This window comes from Haliotis asinina, chromosome 11, assembly GCF_037392515.1.
Source record: "Haliotis asinina isolate JCU_RB_2024 chromosome 11, JCU_Hal_asi_v2, whole genome shotgun sequence".
Classification (NCBI taxonomy): domain Eukaryota; kingdom Metazoa; phylum Mollusca; class Gastropoda; order Lepetellida; family Haliotidae; genus Haliotis; species Haliotis asinina.
In genome coordinates this window covers 20,371,287-20,396,760 of record NC_090290.1, presented here as the reverse complement: position 1 = coordinate 20,396,760, position 25,474 = coordinate 20,371,287, and the positions used below count along the sequence as shown (strand labels likewise).

Here is a 25,474-nt window from a genome sequence, read left to right as displayed (position 1 = left end):
GTTTGTATGCTTGTGAATTGTAATGGGTATGATGAATTATAAAACAAGACTAGGGCGTGTTATTTGATTGTGTGTTATGTTTGTCAGTGACCTCAACCTATCTCTTGCGACGCTGTATTTTCTGTGTTCTGAAATGGATTAAGTTGTCCACTGAAACTGTGTTTACATAAAGCGGCGCCAAAACATGGCGTTTACGAAAACACAGAAGGCTCTTGACGTTTTGGAAACTTCACTGTCCTGCACACAATGGTAAAATACTAAAACTTTAACAAAATTAAAGTAAATTAAAAGTGTTAGTTCCTAGACACTTCCCTGTGTCTTGTCAAATGTGGGGCACTGAAATCGCTGACACTGGTATCACAGATGTCCAAAGGGTCACGATCCAACTTCCAAGTGATCGGCAAGTGTGTCGAACAGCTAGCTGTCAAAAGTAAATATTATAAGCGATGTGCAACAACTTCTAATGTTTGAACCTAGGGGCATCATAGAATTGAAAATTTATGAGTACTCTCGAAATGTTCAGTGAGAAAATGTTGAGTCACCTGCATTACGAATTCTTTTGAGAATGATGTGTGTAAAACAGTTATTTTGTTATAAGTCATAGACATAAAATGTCTACTTGGGGTGTAGTGCACTTTTCCCGAATTTTTAGGATGGATATTCTCGCACCCAAGGTAAACCAACCCTAACCTTTACCATGTTTACTCGCTAACCTTAAAGGGGCACTGATGCGGAGCAATATCCGTGGATTGGTGTAAACTTTTGTTATTGTTTTTCTCCCGTGAGTACCCGGATGATATCCCAGGATTCGTGACTGGTTCGTGACCTCTGCTGCGCAGTCCGTAAGCGCAATTGATAGTTTAATTATAGACAGATCAACTTAGGTGAAGTCATTTTTACTTCATTACTAATGTATTATGAAAACAAATGAAACACTTTGAAGGTTAATCATCTGGCAATGGTAGAAATGGTAAAAAAAAACTATTAGGACGGAAAAATAACAAAGCCAATGTTCGTCTCTGTATTTTGTCTCATAACCCTAATTAGTTTACTGTCATATTTGTATGATTTTGAAAATTAACGGTCTGCTTATACTTATAGTAAATTTCTAACATGACAGCAACATTTATACATTGTATAGATTGCCAATGTGGATCCTATTTCACACACATACGCGATCTAGTATGTGTTTTCTGTCATATAGATTCTGCTGAATGCTACAACAAATAAATTCAAACAAATTGCAACAAATGAATGTAAAACAGACTAATTTCATAGCAACAATGTCAGGTTACTACCTTGTTCAGGAATGTATCCATCAATATCCACATAAAAGAACGATCTTCCATTCATCTGCACCTGGTAAATAATCCTGCTCTGTGTCGTGTCTTACAGCAGTCTAATTTGCGAAAAAGTAACACATCGTTTCACGTCTTTCACATTGGTGAAAACCTGATAAACCTCTCATTGGTCACCCAAGATAGCACACCTGGCAACTAACTGTATGATGTCCGCCATTCTCAGTAATTTAGTTAACCAATAATGAGCAATCAATCAATCAACGCAAGGGTGGTTAATTCTTTGAAGGGAGTATGTTGTTTTTACACTCGCACTTTACGACAGGATGTAGTCAGTACAGATTAGTACATCTACACGCACTGTCTTTTGACAAATCCGCTGTAGAAGATAAAAGTAATTAATCAATCAGTGTGTTATCGGTTAATCCTTTGATCGATGTTTGTTTTTGTAACCCAGCTGATAAACCCTCTTGCATCACTTACATGCACATATTACATAACATACAATACATTTGCCATTACAGACCTTAATTTATAACGTTGAGTATTTACTCCAGACAGGAGAAATGCCAAATGGGAACCTTTGTTGAGTAACCTGGATGGTGTTACTACTAATTATACCTGTTAAAAATTCATTAACTGACCATCCAGAGAATGATGACAAATAACACGTGTAGGTTTACGCCATCAAACGCGAGTTACAGCAAGGATCAAGATGTGATTTCTGTGTCGTATGCAGCCTGAAAACACTTAGGGCCAAAACTCTTTTTAGGATACCAACGGAACTTCGTTATGTAAGAAATACATATAGGCATTTGCTGTGTACTTTGGTAAATAGGTGTACTAAGTTGGAGGTTTTTACGTAAGAAGATTTTCAGATTTCTCTACCAAAGGCAAAGTCATCGTTTTTAGTTTACGAATTCAAATAAATCAACCGTGTGTTTTTATTATCATAAATAATAAACCAGGGTAGCTGCCAAAGCTACCCAAATTTACGTGTGATATTTGCCATCACAGCTGAACCAACACTCAAATCTGTCTAAATATAAAGCTTTGCAATCTTTCGGACTGAAATGGCTTGCTACGTGCCTGTAGGCATCACATGTTCACATAACATGATTAAATAGGATCAAATTGGATCAGTCACTGTATATACCATCCAAGCATCCGAAAAAAAAATACACTGCTGGGATATTTTGGTACGATCAGACAAGGAATACCGTGGATATTTTTAAATAATGGCATATGATGGGCATCCGACCTCCTGATTGTTAAGGCGAAGAAATTCTGCTAATATGGACAGGAGCCCAGTCCCTTTGTCCGTCACGGTCGAGGGAGCGGGCGCTGACCAATTTGCAGTTTGATTTCGTAATTAGACCGTTGACGAGAAACATTTTTCGCTCCGCATCAGTGCCCCTTTAAGGATCTAGAAGGGGTGTGCCCAAGAGCTAAGGATGAAGAAGGGGGTGCCCAAGGGCTAAAGATACAGCAGCACGCTCATTAGCAAGCACTCAGCAGTCCCCGCGTAGCGTGCCAGTAAACTGCACACCAGCCTCTACTTATTCTAGTCTAAGAATCTGACTGAGATACGTCCATAGACAGCATCGTGTAAATAAATGTGTCCGGGGCCAGACAGACCATCATGAACAAACAGACTTAATGTTGGTCCAGATGACATCCATTAACAAACCAATGAATCTTTTTCTTCATACTTAAGAGTTAAGTTGAGAGGGCGCCGTTGAGAGAAATATAGTGAGGGTGGAAACTTTCATTGCAATGTCTTGCTATAAAACACCCTTGCATACTATATTATTATTTTAAAGTATTTTAATATGTGCAGTTTAATACTGGTATGGCTCTCTTAACATCAAAATCAAATCCTGTCATAGCAAAATCATTTTAATTGCAAAAGAAAGCTCAGGGGTGTCTGTTATGGTTTTACCTTCTCTTTTTCATTCTTATGTTTTAAGGTATAGTTTGGCATGAAATACACATGGGCCCGTTTTTTTTTGTAAAACCTCTTTATCCAATGATCCAGTCAATCTCAAACTTTGCAAGTGGATGTTTTGTCAGACAGCCTAATCACAATGTAAATCACCAATTATATGCTTTTGTATGAAAAAATCTGTCTATGTAACTGTCAACAAAATAAACACAATGCCATTTAAAAAATGATCAAGAAGCTATAACACTGTACCTGAGGCACGAGGATGTTGGTAACTCAAAGACTGGATGTCAGCTGTATTACCGATATTAACATGCGATTTTGAAAATGCTTATTCTTCACCACATAAACATGAATAAGTAAATTCAGTGCATTCAGTATATCTGCATCATGAAAGTTGATCAGTGTGCTGAATAATTTTGATTGTATACATGTGGAAAACTGCTAATGGGAGGGCAAGAATTACCAAGCGATCTACCTGCCGCCATGTTGGGATGCTGGTAACGTTTTTAAACTAGGAATTAAACTATAGTTCTATATAATGTTTTTGTTGTTTTTTCTAAATGTTTTAACTGCAGAATGTTTTGCAGAATATTGAAAAATGGGCTGCAGAATTTGCTTGAATTTGCCGCGGAATTCTTAAAAAATTGCTGCGGTATCCAGGATGGACTGTTCTACAGTGTTACAGGTCATTGGTTCCCTCCTTCTGCAAGCTGTCAGCATTCTGCTGTTTATTTTGTTGACAGTTACATAGACAGATTCTTTCATACAAATGCATAAAATCAGTGATATACAATGTGATTAGGTTGTCTGACAAAACACCCACTGGCAAAATTTGAGATCGATTGGATCATTGGATGAAGAGTTATTTATGAAAAATCAGGTCCACATGCATTTCATGCCAAACTTTAAGCTTGATGTAAGGTTGCAAAATAGATACTACAAGGTTTGTTGGCTTGGTTTGTACCAGTGATGGCAATACTGGATTGTCAGATGAATACTTAAATACTCATAGGCTGCAGTGTGGCATTTAGCTGGAATATTGCTGAGTGCATCTGAACAACAACATACAGTGAAGTTCTACTTAACACACTAGTTTCCACAATTGTCACTTTCATTGTTTTATAGTCTGTTGGCTATTATTGGTTTGTATTACAAGGGGACATGCACACTAAATGAAACACCTAGAACAGGTAGGATTGGTGTAAGTTAATGCTTATTGCTTATAATATGTATTTGTTTCACTGTTCCAACTGACCGCTTGCAATACTCACCAAATACTAGTGATTTGAAACTGACCATTTGTGGAACTACTTTTGTCTTTAGTTGGATATAATTCTGAGATATAAATTTTCACTTGGCAAGGCAAAATTACTAGGATTCACAATCTTTATTTCACTTTATTTACTTTTTCTTTTATTTCAATTTTTATTTCCACTCTACAACATATACAGTACCAGCATATATATTCATTCATATACATAATATATATTATATACACATGTTATTCCAAGCATACAATCTTTTACCTTCAGGCCGGCGTTACCAAATGCCCTGTTTTAAAACTAGAAAAGTTCGAAATTCTTTTATTCCATCAATTATCCGCCTTTCAAATGACTGTTCACTGTCAGTCTTTGTTGTCGTTTTACATATTTTAATCTGTATGTAGTTATTTATGTTTTAACAATTTCATGTATGTTCACTTTCACTTTCACACACGCACACACACGCGCGATAAATACATTTCACATCAAACTGAAGTGGATTTACATACAGAATGTCTACACTGAGCAATGCCAAATGCAATCATATACATAAAAGTATATAGTTTTGGTCTGTCGAAGTAGAGGTTACAGGTAGGAATTATACTTAATTCGTCAGATATAAAGACAGAAGCTCTCGTATGTAGACAATATACCTGTGTTTCTGCTTAACAGACAAGTATTGTAAGTGCTAACAAACTCTGTACATAGAAAATATAGTCTAGGTAATGTATGTTAAAGAAGATGTACATGCTTCCCCTTCTATTGGAAAAGAAAATGTTTTTGACGTTTGCATTTTTATTTCTACTCTACACCACACAATACAATGGTATACATATCTCCACTCACACACACATGCATGCACGCACGCAAGCACACACGCATGCACACGCACACATCTACATAGATACTAGATATTTCCCCTTCAACTGCAAAAGGGTGGATGGGTTTACAGACAGGAATTCCTGATATTCTGGCACTCGCCACATGACTAGTAAGGTAGGTATAAAAATATACATAATTTTGGTCTTCCCAATAAAGGTGATTGCAAATATATATTGTAATTCAGTTCATTCAATCGTGTACAGAGGCAAAAACTTCATATGCAAGGAAGGTACATGTGTTTCAGTTACATTAGGTATTTAAATTTCTCCAGGTCGTGAAAATATGGTTAGTCCAATTTTGTTTCAAATAATTTATGGAAGGATGACCAGAAGGAGAACAATTTGCTGCTTGAACATGTTGAAAAGGCTGTATCTGGTGACTTCATGGTATTTTATAATTTCTCTTTAGGCATGCTTAAGACGAATACTTTAATTTTTCATACATTGGTTTACAATCACCTTTTTTGTTATCAGGCACACAGCATTTAATGGGTTATTGTGTTTACCCGGAAATCCTGGCAGTATGTTTTCTGCGCTAAGTGTAATTTCTCCTTCTGCAGCAATTATCTTCCAAGCGGCCAGACGTCCCCAAACTTCTCTTACATGACTACACTCATAAAAAAAATGCATGACAGTTTCAGGATCTCTTCCACAGAATGTGCACATGATGGAATCTTTGCATCCAATCTTATGTAAGAATATGTTGGTTGGTACTATTCCATAAATTATTTTGTAATGTAACGATATGAGGTCACCACTGTGTGTGCCATTAAATAAATATGTTCCAACATTTTGGAGTTATATTGTTTCTGGAATGTTCTTTCCCACCTTTTATGTGCATATGATTCGTTGAAACCTGCATGAAGCAGGGAAGTGTAAAATACTTTTGTTCCCTTCATTGTACTTTGGATCTGAAATACGTTTAAGGGTCATTTCACTCTATTTGATTTACATTTTCGCTTAATGTGAAATTCATCGATACGCTTTCATCACAAATTGACCATAAGCTTTTATAACTTACAACCCGAAACTACAAAATGGAATCTGATATTACCAATTACAGTGTTCCTAACCCACAAATATAGACATAGCAGGGGAGTGTGGTAGCGTAGTGGTTAAAGCGTCTATTCTTGAAACGGAAGACCAGGGTGTATGGTACAATGTTGAAAACCCATGATATTGCTGAAACGTGACTAAATATGTGTAAGACCTTGTTCACTTTCACTCATTTAGGTAAATACCAACTTTCAGCGGATGTTAATATTTTGCTGTTTCGAGAATGCAAACTTCATCTCAAACTAAGATGAATGGATCTTTTCAAATACAGAATAATTTTGTTACAATGTTCTAAATGATCAATACCAAAGCTTGAGCATTATTTGTAATTTTATACTGAGCAGCTTGAACAATAAAGTTATTACCTAAATGTGTACTGGGTAAGTAAGATTCATTTCCTCAAATCAGGGGCACTGACGTGGAGTGAATAATGTTTCTCACCTACGGTCTAATTACGAAACTAAGCTGAAAATTGGTCAGCACCTGTATAAGTCTGAAAGATTGCAAAGATTTATGTTGAGATAGTTTTGAGGGTTGGCCCAGCTGTCATAGCAAAAATCATACGTAAATTTTGGTGGCTATGGTAGCTACCCTAGTTTATTATCTATGATAATAAACCCACACAGTTGATTTGTTTGAATTCGTAAACTAAAAACAACGACTTTGCCATTGGTAGAGAAATCTGAAAATTTTCTTACATAAAAAAACCTGATTACACCTATTTACCCAACTACACAGCAAATGCCTGTATGTATTTCTTATGTAACAACAAAGTTCCGTTGGTATCCTCAAAACAGTTTCGGCCCATAAGTGTTTTCAGGCTGCATGCGACACAGAGATTACATCTTCCTTGCTGTAACTCGCATGTGATGGTGTAAACCTACACGTTATTTGTCATCATTCACTTGATGGTCAGTTAATGAATTTATAACAGGTATAATTAGTGGTGACACCACTCAGATTACTTGACAAAGGTTCCCAGTTGGCATTTCTCCTGTATGGAGTAAATACTCAACATTATTAATTAAGGTCTGATGTGGCAAATGTACTACATGTTATGTCATATGTGCATATAAGGGTTTATCAGCTGAGTTACAAAACAAACATTGATCAAAGGATTAACCGATAACACACTGATTGATTAATTACTTTTATCTTCTACAGCGGATTTGTCAAAAGGCAGTGTGTGTAGATGTACTAATCTATACTGACTACACCCTGTCATGAAGTGTGAGTGCAAAAACAACATCCTCCCTTCAAAGAATTAACCACCATTGCTATGATTGATTGATTGCTCATTATTGGTGAACTAAGTTATTCAGAATGGCAGACATCGTACAGTTAGTTGCCAGGTGTACCATCTTGGGTGACCAATGAGAGGTTTATCAGGTTTACATCAATGAGAAAGACCTGAAATGACGTGTCACTTTTTCGCAAATTAGACTGTTGTAAGACACACGACATAGAGCAGGATTATTTACCAGGTGCAGATGAATGGAAGATCGTTCTTTTATGTGGATATTGATGGATACATTCCTGAACAAGGTAGTAACCTGACATTGTTGCTATGAAATTAGTCTGTTTTACATTCATTATTTACATTTTATTTTAATTTATTTGTTGTAGCATTCAGCAGTATCTATATTACAGAAAACACACACTAGATTGCGCATAGGGCGTGTGTGAAATAGGATCCACATTGGCAGTCTATTCAATGTTTAAATGTTACAGTCATGTTAGAAATTTACTGTAAGTATAAGCAGACCGTGTGTTCTTTTATTATTTTTCAAAATCATACAAATATGACAGTAAACTAATTAGGGTTATGAGACAAAATACAAAGACCTACATTGGCTTCTTTGTTTTTTCTGTCCTAATAGTTTGTTACCATTTCTACCACTGGCAGATGATTAACCTTCAGAGTGTTTCATTTGTTTTCATAATACATTTGTAATGAAGTAAAAATTAATTCACCTTAGTTGATCTGTCCATAATTAAACTCTCAATTGCACATACGGGCTGCGCAGCAGAGGTCACGAACCAGTCACGAATTCTGGGATATCATCCGGGTTCTCATGTGAGAAAAACAATAAGAGAAGGAACAACCAGTTCACGGAAATGGCTCCTCATCAGTGCCCCTTTAAATCGAGGGCTTTAGTGACAAGTGGGTTTACATACTTTCATTGGACCATAACCAATGTAATCATTATCATGAAGACAGTCCCCATGATTACCATGTATAGAGAAACATGAAAGATTATTTGGAATAAATACCTATTTCAGCAAATGCTTTTTTTGTCTGTATAGGATGTTTTTGTAATTATTTGTTCCTTTGGTTTTTCAGCAAAAAGCTTCATCCTACCCTATGTACTCTAGGTGCATGCGATCATCTGTTTTGTCGGTAAGAAATGATTGAGTATCAAATTCACTTTAGTGCTTGTATATCTTGTTGAATATGTTATAAAGATTTACCATTACTCATTAACTAATCAAAGTGAGGCATGGGGGCAAACAGTCTAGGGCTTGTGACCATGGGAATTTGAACTGACTGGAGCGAGCCCAACTGTGACCTGATCGCTCCCTCCTAAATTCTGTGATTCTGCGGTTGCAGAAAAAATCACAGAATTTAGCTTACCATGCAGAAAAACGTCTGGTCTGCGGAAAATGCATTTTCTTGCAGAATCAGTGCATAATTTGCCACTTTTCTGGTGCAGAATTTGCTTATTTTAAAAATTTAGTGAAAACTGACTGACAGCCGAAATGAAAAGTAGAGTTAATGTCAAAAGTAGAATCGGTTACACATAAAATGAACTGACATATTTACTGTGACAACATCTTCAAAATAATCATGATCAAAGATACTTTATTAATAAAGGAAGGTTTAGGCATCTTTCAAATAATATTAGATGAATTTCACACTGCAATTACATTTTCAAAATCGATCATTTTGAAAATTGAAATTATTTCAGATTTAGTTCAAATATATAATTGTTATTTGCTTGAAACCGAACGTTGTTCGTCTGCATCAAAGTTATGATTGAGAGAAGAGAAATAACTTTCAGCCAGTGTTAAATTCTCAAACACAGAAAAAGGTGTGGGTGCTTTGTCATCAAACTTAATCAAGATGTGATGTGAACTGTCGACTGAACTTTATATCTGTGTTTGAGAATTAAACTATGAAGGTATATGTAATGTTTTGTTGTTCTTCCTAAATGTTTTAACAGCAGAATATTTTGCAGAATATTGAAACATGGCGTGCAGAATTTGCTTAAATTTGCCACAGAATTCTTAAAAATTTGCCTCAGAATCCAGGAGGGACTGCCTGATAAAAGAACCTTTGTGTAACTTTGTGTGCAGACTCTTTCAGTGATGTCACAACCCCTAGTGTTTAATACCTGTGAGCTTTAAAAAAAACCCACAAAGCCGTTGGTAAATGACCGGATGGTGGCTACATGAAAGCGTGCAATCACCCAGTTGTTAGTACAGCAACATGCTGTAAAAATTTGACTAAGACCGTGACTATGTGTCCCAGTCCACACTGCTGTGAATAGTTACCTTGGAAGTCACATTAACTTGGTGCACCTAGTGGCTCCATAAGTTGTATGTTCCCCAGGGAGTTGAAATTATAAGATATGATGTGCTGTTAGATTGAAGGGGAAAATACAAAGCGCTTGAGCATGCACATTGGATGGACTGTTGTGATACATATTACCTCACACATAAATGACAAAATCAAAATTCACATTGCTGTGTTCAGTAAGATAAATACGATCAAATCCCGATGGGTTGAGTCGCAGGGGACCTAGAAATAAATTCGACTTTTTGATGTATTCGCGTTATAGGCAAGTCTATGCTGGTAGAGAATATGGTCTTGACTGACAGGTATGCCAAGTTATGCATAAGAATTAATATTCGAGACCCTAGCATTTGACTCATCGGGAATTGACTGTACATTGTACACTGGTTCCTCAGGGCCCATGGGTTGATGTACCCTCAATGATGTACCCTTCTGGCTCAGTTAACATTAACAGACATCAAGGGTACACAACCCATGTCCCGCACATGACCAGTGGACAACATGACGTTGACTTCCTCCATGGCGTCTGTGAATTGAATCCAGGTAAGATTTGGTCTTCATTATAAGCAACATACTGGTCAAGGCATCTTGAAATTACAGTTGCTCATGACTTCAATCACTGGAATTTCTGGTCCAGATGTTCTAATGTCAGGATTATGGAGAAGTATTTCGAAACTGAAGCAGGTTTCTTGTTTTGTTTCTTAACAGTGACTGCTGCACATCCTTCCTGGGTGCAGTTTGTCCCGCGTGTCACATACCTGCCCATGTGAAGGACGCACAGGTGAACAGGCAGCTGTCCAACCTTGTCAGCCTCTGTAAGGAGCTGGGGCGGATTCTCACCTGTAATCAAGACAAGTCTGAAAGTGGTGCCATTTTACAGGATGCAGGTAATATGCCCCTGATAAGACCTGAAAAACAATGTTGTGGTTCTGGTGACCCTACTGACCCTTGAGTTCTGGTGCTGACCCTATCTTTTAAAGCAGTATGAATAGAATAAGCTTTCAGATACTATTGTTTTTTTCCAGCAGTGATGGACATTGGTCATTCTGACAGAGAAAGTTGACATTATGGCCGCAAGCTTGATTGAATAAACAATTACACATTGGTAAATGTGTTCTTGGTTCGTACTTTACTAAGTAAGAAAAAAAACACCTTACCTACCTACCCATAATTTAAAGAGGTGTAATCGGAACCAAAACATTTTTATTTGGCCATGTAATGCCGTGTTCAATGGTGAAAGAGCTCACACTGAGCACCTTGTAGACTTAGAATCACACAACTTTGAGGGGGAAGTTTTTACTGGTAAAACAACTGTGATTTGACTCCAGTTGTTAATACAAACAATGGTCAACACTCTTAATACACGTTTCTGGTGTGCTTTTACCCCTCCTTCTGAGAAGAGCACAAAGTCAAACATTACTGAAGCATTGTAAAATCATTATGAATTGCATAGTTATATAACTACATGTCACTGCTGGTAAATAATCATCACAAAAAACACAAGTATGCATGGTGTATGGACTTGAGAATATTTTGATGGTGAGTTAGGATGTTGAACCATTTTGACTGCAAACAAAGATGGCTTAGTTGACATGTTTGCACACTAGAATATTGCTTTTAACCTTGGAAAAAAGTTCAAATAGGTCTTTAATGGTGTCTTAGGTTTTTTATTACTTTCCCTAGGAAGATACTGCAGTGTAATATTTTACGATATTATTACACTAGTGTTTACCGCAAGACTTATGACGTCATACTGATTAACAGTTATGACACTACAATACTAATGCCGCTATCACAATGATGCTAGACCCTGCTTGACTCATGGAAGGCTGAAAGCTTTCACACGGTAGGCAGTGTAGTCACAGTTTATATCAATTTGAATTGTATAATAAACTTGCTTCCATAAAATACCATTTTATTAAACTTGTGAAAGATTGCTCACTAGCAATTGCGGTTCTTACCCAGTAAGCACAAAAGCACTGGACCTCTAGTTAGTGCTAGGCCTGGAACTCTGTTTAAAAAAACAAGCGCCTTGGCATTTATTATAGAAAAAACGATACTTATTTATTTTTATGTTGCAGACCAGTCAATTCAAGATCTGCAAGAGAGTACTCCTCAGTCTGGACAATCAAAGCTCTTGTCCAACACAACAGACATAGTATCTATCAACGATGTCATGGTCACAGGTCAGGGGGATCAGACTCAAAATGATGAGACTGGATCTCGTGTTGGGAGGAGTCTGAGAAGAAAGAAACAGACGTCTAAACCAACCAGATTACGACAGTCTGTGGAAACGGAACAGAGGGATAAAGATGGCACTAGTGAGGTCAGGTCAGGTCGCAGCAGGTCAAGAAGAGGTCGACGGAAGATGCAAGATGCACCTGTGCAGGATGGGGATAGTGGAGGGACGATGATGGATGAAGGTGTTGAAGGGAAGGTGGGGAACTCCCGGAGTGTCTCCAGAAGCAGACGTGGAGATAGAAATGAGTCTGAAAAGAAGCTGAGAGATGTTCCACCGTCAGAGCAGACGACCTTGACCCAGTTATTTGATGAAGCTGTGGATGATAGTGGAGGTTCTCCTGTTCCTGGGGAGATGGAGCGTGGCCAAAAGAGAGGACGACCAAGGAAGGGTCTCCATACACCGGTCAGGGAAGGCAGCAGAAGCAGCAGCAGACAGAAAAAGGTTAAACCAGCAGATCAGTCAACAATGACCCAATTCTATGACTATGATGATGAAGAACTCCCACTTTTAGACATGGAAGATGATACTGACAGTAATGTTACTACCAAAAGTAACCAAGGAAAATCTGGTCCTGGAGCCAGAGAAGCATCCAAGGAGTCAAGAAATGGACGTGGAAAACCTCATAAACAGGCTTCGTCGACAACAAGCTCCCCATCCAGTTTCGAAACGCCAAGGTCAGGTGAGGCTGGTCAGTCAGATCAGAGGAAGAGGGGAAGAAAGTGTGTCAAGAGCAAGGAGAAGACCTCACCTGTGTTTCAGCAGAGTCCAAGGAAGAAAGGGAAGAGAGACCTGGATTCTAGCATAGTGGAGTCAAACACAGGACACTCCAAGCGCAATGCTCGAGGGGAGACTCAGCTGCATGTGGCTGCCATTAAGGTCAGTCTCAGATAGTAGCTGAGTGAACTTTTCTAATATTAATAGAAGAATTTAGGACATTGTGGGATGTGTCCTCTTTTATGCTTCTTTTCAGGTGATAAGTAGTTGCTATGTAATTCTTAATTCATCTGGGTTTTTCTTAAAGCATTGTTTATAACAACCAAAGCGGTACCAGGGAAGTAAATGTGAATAACGACTTTGTATTATGAATCACACAAAATGAATAAGAAAGAGAAAAGTTTAAGAGTTAGTTTGTAAGAGCTGGGATTTACACGACAGTATTTGTAGGCATATAAATTGCTAATGGATGCAACAAAATATATTAGCATGTCCACAAGGATGTAGAAAAAAACCAAATACTTTTTGTAAAAGCTTCTGTCAAGTAACAGCAAGTTATCACTGAATCTGGTACGAACTGGGTAATGGCATCATTTGCAATTTAATTACTGTAGCAATGTGATGATCATGGTACAATAACAATTGAATTGCAACTACATTACTACATAGTATTAATAATAATAACACTTAAGTCCACTATAAAAAACTTACCTCTGACTAACCTATTTTATATGGGTATGAATGAGGGTGTGAATGGTGTTTAAAACAAAAAAAGAGGTAATGTATGCATAATCTGCATTATGTGCGATATACATTGTATCAACACTGGAAAAAGAAATAAAAAAAATAATTATATTTAAGCGTCTGGGACCCCATTTTGTAGTCCAGGACCTCTGAAAATGAAGAGTATGATTCCCAAAGACGCATGATAAATCCTTGGAAGAGTTACCTCCCCTTTGATCGTTTTGTTTGACATTTCTTCAGTACATCAATAGACATATAGAGGTTGGTCTTCATTATTCACTCAGATTTGCCAGCACTAGTTTCTGCACTTTATTTCATCTTTGTCAGTGAAGAAGGAATGTGCTTGAACCACCATTTTGCCCACTACATTGCAGGGTGATGTTGACAGAGTGATGGCGTTATTGGAATCTGGTGCTAGCCCCAACGTCCGGGATAACGCAGGCTGGACTCCACTGGTATTTACATTATTTATATCGAGAAAATAAGCTGTGAAGATCCGCATTGAACTAATGTGATCAGGTGGTCAGCTCCACAGACTTCCAATTGTGGTGATATGTTATAGTGAGATTGTGAAATTAGTCATTTCATGAAATGACTAAAAATTTCAGTCATTTTGTTAAATGATGAAGAAGGTCATCCATATCGTGTCAGTTTGTGTAAGGACAGTCAATATACTTCAGTCATTTCGTGAAATTCGATTTCATCTGTATGTGGTAGACAGGGGTTCGTAAGGTGTGGCTGCTCTGGACACAGCAAGTATCAAACAAGCAGGTGTAAATGCTTCAGAGTCAAGCTGAACTGCAACAGTCACCGCCATGAGAGTTTTAACTGTTAGTGACAACAAGTGATGTTGAAACTGTGATCCACTTTTACAGATTAAGCTATCAAGTGAAATTTAATAGCGGTTTGAAACTTTGATAGTTTATTGAACAACTTTTATCCTAAGATTCTGAAGATTTAAATGTTAAATGGCTAGATAACTGTATCCACTGTTGTCCGCCCTGTGCATATGCATAGATGTCATACGCGCTTTGAGCATGTCCCTCAGTGATGTGGAACTAGCACTTTATAAATACCCTTATTATTATTATTATTATTATTTATTATTATTATTATTATAAAATTATGAGGATTCACAATCTTAATTTCACTTTATTCGATTTAATTTTTGGTTGAAAGTGAAACTCACTGGTACGTTTTCCCTGCAAACAGACTACAACTGTTCCTATTTGAGCCGACCCATGAAGATCTGCTTTAGAATTAGTCTTTAGTAACCCTTGCTTGTCGTAAAAAGCAACTAACGAGATCTGGTGGTCAGGTCAGCTGACTTGGTTGACACATCATTGTATCCCAATGGCATAGATGGAAGCTCATGATCACTGAACTGAGTGGTCCACACTCAATAAATTTGCAGACCGCTACCATATACTTAGAATATTGCTGAGGGCGGTGTTAAACAACAAACAAACAAAACACAAAAGTGAAAATGGTACGGATGTGTTAGATTCTGAGATACAATGTTTTTCTGGGGAAATCACAAATAACTATTTTCAAATTAAAAAAGTGCCCCCTTATTATCCAGATATGGCAATTTTCTGCGGATTTAAGTGCAAATCAGTCAGTCGTGAGATTCATCTAAATATTTAGAAATATTTAGTGGGGGTGAGGTCCAGCTTATCAAAGTCAAGTACCCACATGTGTCTTTTGGGCAAACAAATTTCAGAATTCCCATAATCCTATCCCATAAAATTGGTTATAAAATTGGTAAACAAAGCCATGCTTCTTTTTTCCTAATTTCTTTCTAAGCTGACACATGACTGGATCACTTCGGTCAGTGGAGCAAATAAGAATTGCTGTTTTAGACATACATCAGTAACTGCAAATGGTGGTGTGAATGGCAAAAATGTCTGTGCTATATCTACTGAAATATTGTGATAAGTTTGATCAAGAATCATTAATCAGCAAAGAAGTGAGCAATAAATTCAGTTGAGAATGGCTTGAAAAAAAGCAACTGTCAAAGTGAAAATCGTAAAAATACTTTGAGGAAATATCACAAAGTTTGGTGAACTTTTGTAAAACAGGGATGGCATATATTTTTCGCGGAAATCTGTGGATTTAACTGCAGGTCGAGCCTGGACCCTCTCTCAGGTGAAATCACTTTCACCTGTTGCCATCCCTGATCATCTACTGGTCCAGTCTCTGAGTAATGTGTATGAGATAGACCAATGTGTGAATCTAACTTAGTGTTTCAAGAAAACAGAAGAATATAATATTTCCCTAATTGCCTAGTTACTGCTGCTGACATTTGACCCTTGTGAAGTATCATCTAAGTTTGATCTTTGAAAGTCTATTATTTTTTTTCAATTTTATTGGCACCTTGGTTGAAAATCTTTTTCATATGGCATCTGAAATTACATTTCATCCAGATAGTTCAAAACAAGTCTGTGAGTATTTGTCATATCCATCTTGCAGCATGAGTGTTGTAACCATGGCTATACTGCCATTGCTGAGATCTTGCTGAACCATGGTGCCATGATCAACATCCCCGGTATGGACAACGACACCCCATTACACGACGCCGTCAGCAACTACAGACTGGATGTGGTGAAGCTGCTAGTGTCTAGAGGAGCTTCCATAACTACCAGGTTAATAAGATACAAACACAGTTCACTGAATTCTTATCACACGCAGGGATTGGGTAAGAGAACTTTGACAGTGGGCTGTTTTCAGGATTATTAGCTATTTTTTAAATTTAGAATGGGCCATGGCCCATCAACAGGAAACTTCAAAATTTTCATGGGCTATTTTTTATGTTCCATACCATGTAATGCTTTTTCTCTGACTGCTTGCACATTTGGTTGTGCTTTTGCCTTTCACCTTCACCTTGATGCTTATTGAAGAACACGTTTTCTCTGTGTCATCTTTTTAACAAAGTTATGAGTGAACGAGGAAGTTCTTTTGCAATTTTAGAAATTTTACAGCACCATCATAACAGTGGACTCGAGGAATGGGTTTCACTCGTACTAATGTGGGAATTGAACCTTGGTCTTCAGCTTGATGAGTAAGCGCTTTAACCACAAGGTTACCCAACTGATCCAGGTTAATGAAAATGTTCATCTACAATTTTCTCTTTCTTTTTCTTGCAAACTGTTCACTTGGAATACTGCTCAATGCCTTGTGAAGAGCCCAAACTCTTAGTATTTTGGTCTGATGTTACTTTCAAATTGAGGAGTTGAATATGTATGTTGTTCTCTGTTGTCTAAACCATCTGATGACTTTACACTGTGCAGGGTTTAGCGAGGATCCAGAAGTCATTGGTGTATTTTAATCAGCTTCAGAGTTTTGTCAGCTACTATCCCAAATTGCTTTTCATCAGATTGTAACCATCTATGTCTAATCAGACTTGCCATTAAATATTTGAAATCCTGTCAAATGGTAAAACCCATTAAAATCTGGCATAGAATTAGAAGTGACTAGCAGGAATGGGTGGTCAGGCTTGCTAAGTAGGATGACACGTCATTGTAATCCAACTGGATTGTTTGGTCCTGACTTGATTATTTACAGAATTTCACCTTAGAGTGAAGTAGTGCAGTGGTAAGTGGTCGCCTATAATGCTGAAGGCCTGGGTTTGATCCCTGGTGGGTGCATGTAGATTTGAATCCTGAGGTAGGCACATTTGTGGAGTATCATTGTAAAAGATACTAAAATCCACGTTGTCTCAGTTCACTTAGCTGAAAAACGTGTATCCGTGAGGATGTGCTGACGAAATGTGAGAGTTGAGTGCTTTGCACCTAACAGGCAGCATGGTTGTATGATACCCAGGGAGCAGATAAAAGTAACAGAAAGTCTGCTTTGACTGGGGATAGTAATGTACATAGCACCGTGAACGTTCAATGTGCACGTATATGGGCGCCATATAAGCGGACTATTACTATTATTGCTGTTAAATTGCTGAATGCAGCAATTAACCAACCAAACCCAAATCAGTAAATGTAACTTTCTTACCATTTCAGAAACATGAAGGGGCAGACCCCACTTCACTTGGCCCAAACTGATGACATGAGGCAAGCCCTAAACACACCCGTGTCTGCTGGACCAAGCCAGACAGATGTTTCGATGGTCAGTATGTGAGATTTATGGGGGAAGGAATTTCCCAGCAACATATGCTTCTGATAAGAGGCACCTATATAGTCAGCAATCCTTATCTGGAGGCACTGGTGGTGCTGTCATCTTGGTTGCAGGAAGTTGCAGTGCAGAGATGCATGCCTTTTGTAGACAAAATCCTTATGACCTTGGGTTTGAATCTTGGTTTTGCCCCAGTTTTGTTTCTATGTTTTTGAAGTGATAAACTTCCGTAACCTGCATCACATTAGGTTTTCTAGTGGCGTTAAAAACAAACAAAATGCCAGTTAATGTTATCACTGGTCTGAGTTTGTAACAGTTCTTTTAATGAGGGGTGTAAATGTTTTAATGCATAAATATCTCTGAAAAGTTAAATACAGAAAATGAGACCTTTAAAAGTGAATCCCAAGTTCGAACAGTATTAAAATATATTCCCAATACGCATGCCAAGGATACCAAGTATGATCCTTCTGGGAAGTAGAAGATACAAATGTATGTGAATTGTCAGCTGCAATGATTTGTGGAGAGAAGATTCTGCCATGACTTAAACTTGCTTCACTTTCAGTATGTGGTTCCATTATGTCTACTCTTGTTTTGATGGACCTCCATGGTGTTGCGGGTAGTGTGTCTACTTGGAGAACGGAAGGTCACGGGTTTGATTCCCAGCCATATCGTACCAAAAGACATTAAAATATAGTACTTGTTTGTCCCTATCTGGCATTCAGCATTACTGGGTGCAACAAGGACTGGTTGGCTTGGAGTCAGTATAATGTGTCTGTGTGGTATTCATGCTAAACACCCGTGAAGGTACTGGGGTAGAAAAGACCTTCAGCAACCCATGCTTGCCATGAAAGGCGACTATGCTTGTCGTAAGAGGCAACTAAAGGGATCGGGTGGTCACTGACTTGGTTGACACATGTCATTGGTTCCCAATTGCACAGATCGATGCTCACGTTGTTGATCTCTGGATTGTCTGATCCAAACTTGATTATTTACAGACTGCCGCCATATAACTGGAATATTGCTGAGTGCGGCATAAACTAAACTAACTCACTCACTCACTCACTCACTCACTCACTCACTCACTCACTCACTCACAGTTTACCTGCCACTCTGACAGTTTAGAGAATATCACAGACTGCAACATACAACAACATTCACGTTTCCCATTTGCTTGAAAAGCTTGTCATGCAGATTTCTTTTTCAGACTGTGTGTGAACAGGAGTACTTGCCCCTCTGCTTCCTGGGTACATCTCTGTCAAGGGACCAGGGCAGGAGTCTTCACAAATGTGCATCTATGCTCCACGCCAAGGTCGTAGATCAGTTCGTACCCGAAGGTAAATAAATTCAATTTGTTTCAGTTCGCAGTGGACGTTTTGAGTAATATACATTATTAAATCTTTACATTTTTTCAATGCATTGCTTTATCGACCTGTGTCCTTATCTGCAAAGTGTTTGTAACGTTATGACTTGTCGTAACTGTATAGTTTATCATAGGCTTGTCATAGTGCTATGAATGGACCCTTGACAAGTGATATTCATTCAATGAGAATATCACGTCTAAAGTTTTTACATCTTTGGATCGTGTGAATGTGAAACCAAGATCTATATTTCTCTATGACACAAAACTTGTATCGTAAAATGATTGTATTAAAATTACTGTAGTTTGACCAAGATCTGTTATGGACTTCTTTTTAATTATTCAAACACAACGTTTCAAGGTCTTTTCCAGACCCCTTCATCAGATGAACTAACAGTTAATGCTATGACTTTGACCCTATGATGAAACGTTGTGTTTGAAGAATTAAAAAGAAGTTTAATCCATGAGAAATCTTGGTCATACATAACAACTTCTAAATGCCACTAAAAGACATTGTACTATAGTTTTATTCCATGTGTTAACCTAGCCTGCCATTGATTGAAAAGGGAAGTAACTCTAAATCGGTATCATCATGTGAATGTAGTCATGCATACTTTAAGCAGCTGCATGAGATTTAGAATCAGAAGCTTACATTATGGGTTTACATTTCCGTTTTCAGCAGAGAGGGGTCTGTCGACTGCTATGTTAACTCAATGGTTAATACAGTGCTGTGTGACATTAGCCTATGATTACTACTATGTTTTCACCAGTATTTTGTGTTGTTCCAGTGACCCATGTGATCACATCATGTAACCAGCACGGTCAGTGTCCGCGCACGCTCAAGTTCCTGAATGCTGTCATTGGTGGCAAGTGGATCCTCTCAGTAGAGTGTATGTAAACATATCTCAACATACCACAACATATCTCAATGTTATATGCAAGACCCATGAAGATCTGGGTTAGATTTGGTCTTCTTTTATGCTAGTGACATTCCAAAGCTAGACCTGTGTCTAAAATACAAACCTGTGACAAGCATTTTTCCATGTTTCTCTTAATGATGTTCCAGGGCTGGACCTGTGTCTAGAATACAAGCAGAAGGTGTGTGAGGAAGCCTTCGAGGTCCCAGGGCCAAGCACGAACCCAGACTCACATGCCGCAACCAAGGGCAGGCTGAATCGGAGGCAACAGGTTGGTACATGTCATTGCCTGTCTCCCCTGTGATTTTTTGGATTAAAAGAAGCTGTTTTGTACATATGTGTGCATGAATGAGACTGTCTCCAGTAATTGAATAGCTGACGAATGATACTGATTGTGTCCAAATGGCTGATTTGTGACGAGTGGTTCTTTGCTCATGCTGTCAACCACAAGTTTGTGTGGCTGAGACTTATATAGCATAGACATTTTAGAGGTAGCTTGACTGTTGAATACTGTGACTAAATTAACAGCCACTCTTATTTCATATATGATAGTATTTTCTTGTGCACCAAAACATAATGCCTGTCTATCCCACAGTTCCATCTCAGTTTAATAGCATTACTCTCCCACGTTGTATCTCCTTAGTAACGGTGCTGGAAGAAGAATAGTGTTGCTTGTGTCAGCGTTATTGATGGACTCGGAATTCTTATAGATATCTATAATAATGAAATGTAAAATTAAACTTGTGAAAGTTTTTTCTTATTGTTTTTACTTATTGTAGTGTTTGTTTTGTAAATCATTTGAAACCAAACTTATTGGAATAGAAGCACACAAAAAAAAAAAAAATATTCAGAAATCCCAAAGTACCAATAGGTACCAGTACACTACCAGACATATCTTTGTGCCAGGTTTGGTGAAGAAATAGTGACCACTTTTAAGTTCTGTTCCAGAAAAGAGCAGTACCATCAAATTCAGTCAAAGTCAAACTTGTTGCCATGGAAACGCTGAAGTATGTTTTATTCAGAATTCCAAATTTCCAAAAAGCACCAGCACACTACCAGATCTATGTGCCAAGTTTGGTTTAGACATAGTAAACAGTTTTAAGTTCTGTTCCTGAAAAGAGCACACAAACCAAATTCAGGTGAAGTTGAACATGTTGCCATGGAAACACAAAATTATTTTATTCAGAATTCCAAAACTACCAAACAGCACCAGTACACCACCAGACGTATCTATGTGCCCAGTTTGGTTTAGAAATAGTTAGCCTTTTGGTTAGCTAGAGAGCACACCCACTAAATTCAGTCAAAGTTGAAATTTGTTACCGTGGAAATGCCCAAAAATATCTATATATTATCAGAAATCCAGAAGTACCAAAAGGCACCAGTACGCTGCCAGATCTCTCTATGTACCAAGTTTGGTGAAGAAATAATGAATGGTTTTGAAGTTCTTGCCCGAAAAAGACAAATGTGCATGGATGCACAGAAAGAGAGAGCGCATTTTAATATTCCCTGCAAAACATGCTGCAGGAAATAACAACTGACTTGTTAAACTGCAATATTTATGTGTGTGTCTCATCAGTAAAGTATCCTTGATCATCTTCATGGTATTAATCGGTGCCTGCTTTGTTGTCACAATGCTATGATTGTACCTTGCTGTATTCCCACTTTGTAATTGTAATCAAAACTATATAATCAATTGTTGATTGATTCCTGAGCTCTGATTATCTGTATGAGCGATGACCAGCACTTTCCAAAATAATAAACAATTACTTTTTTTCCCAGCTGCCTGGCTTATTTGATGGCTGCCAGTTTTACTTCTATGGAAGTTTCTACGCGCCCACTCCAAAGAAGGAGGACCTCCAGACCCTGGTGAAGAGTGCTGGTGGGAAGATCATCTCTCGGGAACCCAAACTGCAAAATATCGATGACTATGACCAAACTGTTCCCTACCATGTCGAGTCCACCAGTTCCCTGAAGGACTGCAGTGTGTTTATCATTCATGACAAGAGAGTGTCGTACCCTGCTGTCAACTCGTCTCGGATGTGTGCGCTGTCTGCTAACTGGATCATGGACTCCATAGCTTCTTTCAGACTGTGTGATCCAGTAGTCAAGTGATTGACATTGAGTGAACTGGAATACTGCCGAGTGTAGAACAAAAAAAACATGTATCATGAGCTACATTTTATCAAGAAAATTACTAAGTATGCATTCATGCACTATTTTAACTGTGATCTACACCAATTGTTACATGTTTAGCTCATCTGTCATGCCCAGACATTACATATAGTTACATGAAAAATATATGTGTTGTTATATTGAGTAATATATAAGTAACCTGCGTTATATAAGTAACCTGCGTTCCGCCTTGCATGTGTTATCGGTACACTTATATGTTAGGATGATTCACTGTTATTACTATTGACTGTTGACTTATTGATATACGTACATGAAAATGTTTTTTACTTTCACTTAATTTTCATGTTTTGCTTGTTTGATCCAGTTAAGCGGACATCTTGCTATCGCTATTTCGACTGAAACCAAAACGTCTGGATAAACGGGGTTCGACTGTATCCCATTACCTTCTCAGTCACCCAAGGATGATTTACCTTGACCTTGACCTTATCTTTTGTTTGACAAGAACATATTCTTGATATGTTCACAGTTTATTTAGAAGTTTTACAAATACATTTATCCATATATGTGTACTGAAAGCCATTAAAAACGCAATTGGTGTTTGTTTCCCTGGAACTTACAAAACTTCTTTTGAAGATTTTTTGCCTGCGATACAGAGGATGTAAGGATCAATGGCTGATATTCTTGCCCATTTCGAGTTTGCGTCCCAGAGAGTCCTCTTTTATTAACTTTGATGCTTAAAACTGAACCTTTGACATTTCTCGTAAACACAATTACAATTATAAAAAACCTGCACGTGCACGTGCATTACCTGCACCCAGGCCCTATGAAAGCACAAGGAATTGTGAAAATGAATCTGTGGTGACTGTCAGGCACTGTAATGTGCATTCATACACCAAAAACAGCTGCTGATACTGCAAGGAGGACAACTGGGACAAGACAACGTCATGTCTGCACTAAAACGATGCAAGATACTTCAAGGCAGGTTTAACGTACCATTTGCAGATGGACGTCAACGGATTTATTTATGTCGAGAAAAACTTGTACAAACCTGTAGAAGTTATGAATTCTTTGAGGAAAGCCCCCCTTGGGGTATATATAAGTATTTTTATGTCCCTATGACAGTTGTAACTATTTTTTATATTAAAATATTTACAAAACAAAAAAGAAAAGATAAGCCCTTATGTATGTAGGCCATGCAGATTGCGGATACAATCCATTGGGATACTGTCTGTGTATTAGCCGAACAACCAGTTTTGCCACCGCCACAACAGCAAAATAGCTGTTTCTCTTAATGTAAGCTTTAAGAGTTTTCCGAACGTCCAATACATGACACAGTTAATTCCGGGTCTGAAGATATGGCATGTAAATCGCCTACACGTCTACCCAACGTAACCGCGATCGAGCAAGCCGTTTTCCAACTTAACAGTTGCAACGATAGTTTGGCCAAGTCACAAAAGAGAGAAGAGGACAACCAATCCAAAACTATAGACAAGTCCCACGGAGGATTTGTCTGTCTCATGACCGGACGCTGTCTGTCCACGCCTGCAAGAAAACGCTGTACCAGGGGGTGTTGTCCCAACAAGGCACTCACGACGGGAATGTGGAAGGCTGAAATAGCCGTGGAGTAGCCTCGAATCGTAGAAGTGGTTAAGCCAGATTCTAAACAAGACTGTAAGAACTCCAATGCTTCAACTACAGTCAAAGAAAAGGGATCAAGAGTCCCACACCAGCGTGCATAACAGGCCCATCTATCCTCATACTGTACATTCATGGAATGCAGTAGGCATCGGTGGCAATCGCTCTCGGATCCGGAATCCGAGAACAAAAAAACGGAATCTGGTTCGTCACTCCAGAGGTAAACAGATCCACCTGGAACGACCCGAACAACTGGGAGATAATCCTGAATATCTCCCGATTGAGCAGCCACTCGTGGGGCGCTAGAACACAACGTGAGAGCGCATCTGCATGCACGTTGTTAACCCCTGGGAGATAGACAGGCATAACCCGTATGCTGAAATGATCGCACCAAAGCAGAAACTGCCACGCCTCCTGTCCTTAAGGAGTGCAGCGAATCCCGGCAAAAGGAGGCTCACGCTTCCACTGTGGCATGTGGCCATCCCTGAGTGTGGATATGACCCAGGGATTGGACATGACTCTCTCCCATTCCCGGAGCAATAACAGGAGGCGACCACCCACAGGAATTTTGGGTAGAAGGCAAAGTGTCCCGGCCGACGGCACAGAGATTGCCGCTTGCAACGGGACAACTGAGGGCTCCGGAGATACGCTTACTGGGAAGCCGGGGCCGACTTCCCCTTCTTCTGAAAAGGCGGCTGAGAAGCTGCCTTGCCCTTGCCTTTACCCTTACCCTTGCTCTTCCGTGCCTGTAGTGGAGCAGTCCACTTCGGCGCATCCTTAGACTGAGTCACAGGATAGCTTGAGCTGAGGACCGAAGGCAACGCGCAAGAGGTGGAGGGTTGTTCAAGCAAGGGCTTAGAGTCCTTGAATTGACTAACGGCCTCCGTGGCCTCCCTAACTACCGTCAAAGCCCCCAGGTTGAGCCGAGCCAGAAAGGCAGAGACAGCAGTGCCTGTTGTGTAGCCGGTGAATACCTGGCGACAGACAGCTATAACCTACGAAGACCCATCACAGCACACATCATCTGACTCGCGCAAGAACGCATTGAGTCGCAGGCCAAATGTGAATGCACCTCCGTAAGTTGCCGTTCTAACGAGAAATATCCTCGTCCCTGTCCTCCTGTGACACCAGCTGCCTCTGCAGGACAGAGAGGTAGGCTGAGTGCACCGCAACCTTAAGTTGCTGCATGGCGTTCTGATATTGCTCCTCAAAGGAGCGGTAAACCTGACAAGGCGACGCCTGGCTTTGGCCAGACGAACCCCCAAGCGCAATCGAGGCGTACACACACTCGTCGACAATGGGAGGGTCAAACAGTGCATCCTCCCCCATCGAGTAGCGGCGGTTAAGCTCCGGGAGATCAAACCGCGAGTGGCTACCCGACAAGAGTGGATGAATTACCTCACTGATGAGTGAAGGTAAAAAACGCAACTGGGTCTCAGCCACCCGACACTGAGCAAACGCTTCCCCAGGAAGACGAGACTACGCGGGATCGGGTCCATAGGGACAACCACCTGCGGCAAAACTACTGCGATACGCTTGTGCACTTGCCGCAGGTACGATCCGAGTGAGAACTTCCCCCGATTGC

At 39.1% G+C, this 25,474-nt stretch overlaps 1 protein-coding gene across 1 annotated transcript; it reads left to right on the top strand.

The window, feature by feature from the left end:
- The first annotated feature begins 102 nt into the window (after positions 1-102).
- LOC137256018 (BRCA1-associated RING domain protein 1-like) lies at positions 103-22,875 on the top strand. The gene is made up of 11 exons (XM_067793674.1): positions 103-249; positions 8,790-8,846; positions 10,731-10,909; positions 12,104-13,140; positions 14,097-14,177; positions 16,195-16,367; positions 17,736-17,841; positions 19,052-19,181; positions 19,993-20,094; positions 20,271-20,392; positions 21,901-22,875. Exons 1-11 carry the CDS (start codon positions 185-187, stop codon positions 22,231-22,233), a joined length of 2,385 nt encoding a protein of 794 aa, XP_067649775.1. The 5' UTR covers positions 103-184; the 3' UTR covers positions 22,234-22,875.
- The last annotated feature ends 2,599 nt before the right edge of the window (positions 22,876-25,474 follow it).

Excerpts from the sequence above, each read along its gene's own strand:
- LOC137256018 (XM_067793674.1), top strand. The coding sequence starts at position 185 with ATGGCGTTTACGAAAACACAGAAGGCTCTTGACGTTTTGGAAACTTCA. Across the intron at positions 13,141-14,096 it reads TGCATGTGGCTGCCATTAAG|GGTGATGTTGACAGAGTGAT; the intron begins GTCAGTCTCAGA and ends ACTACATTGCAG. Across the intron at positions 20,393-21,900 it reads GGCTGAATCGGAGGCAACAG|CTGCCTGGCTTATTTGATGG; the intron begins GTTGGTACATGT and ends TTTTTTTCCCAG.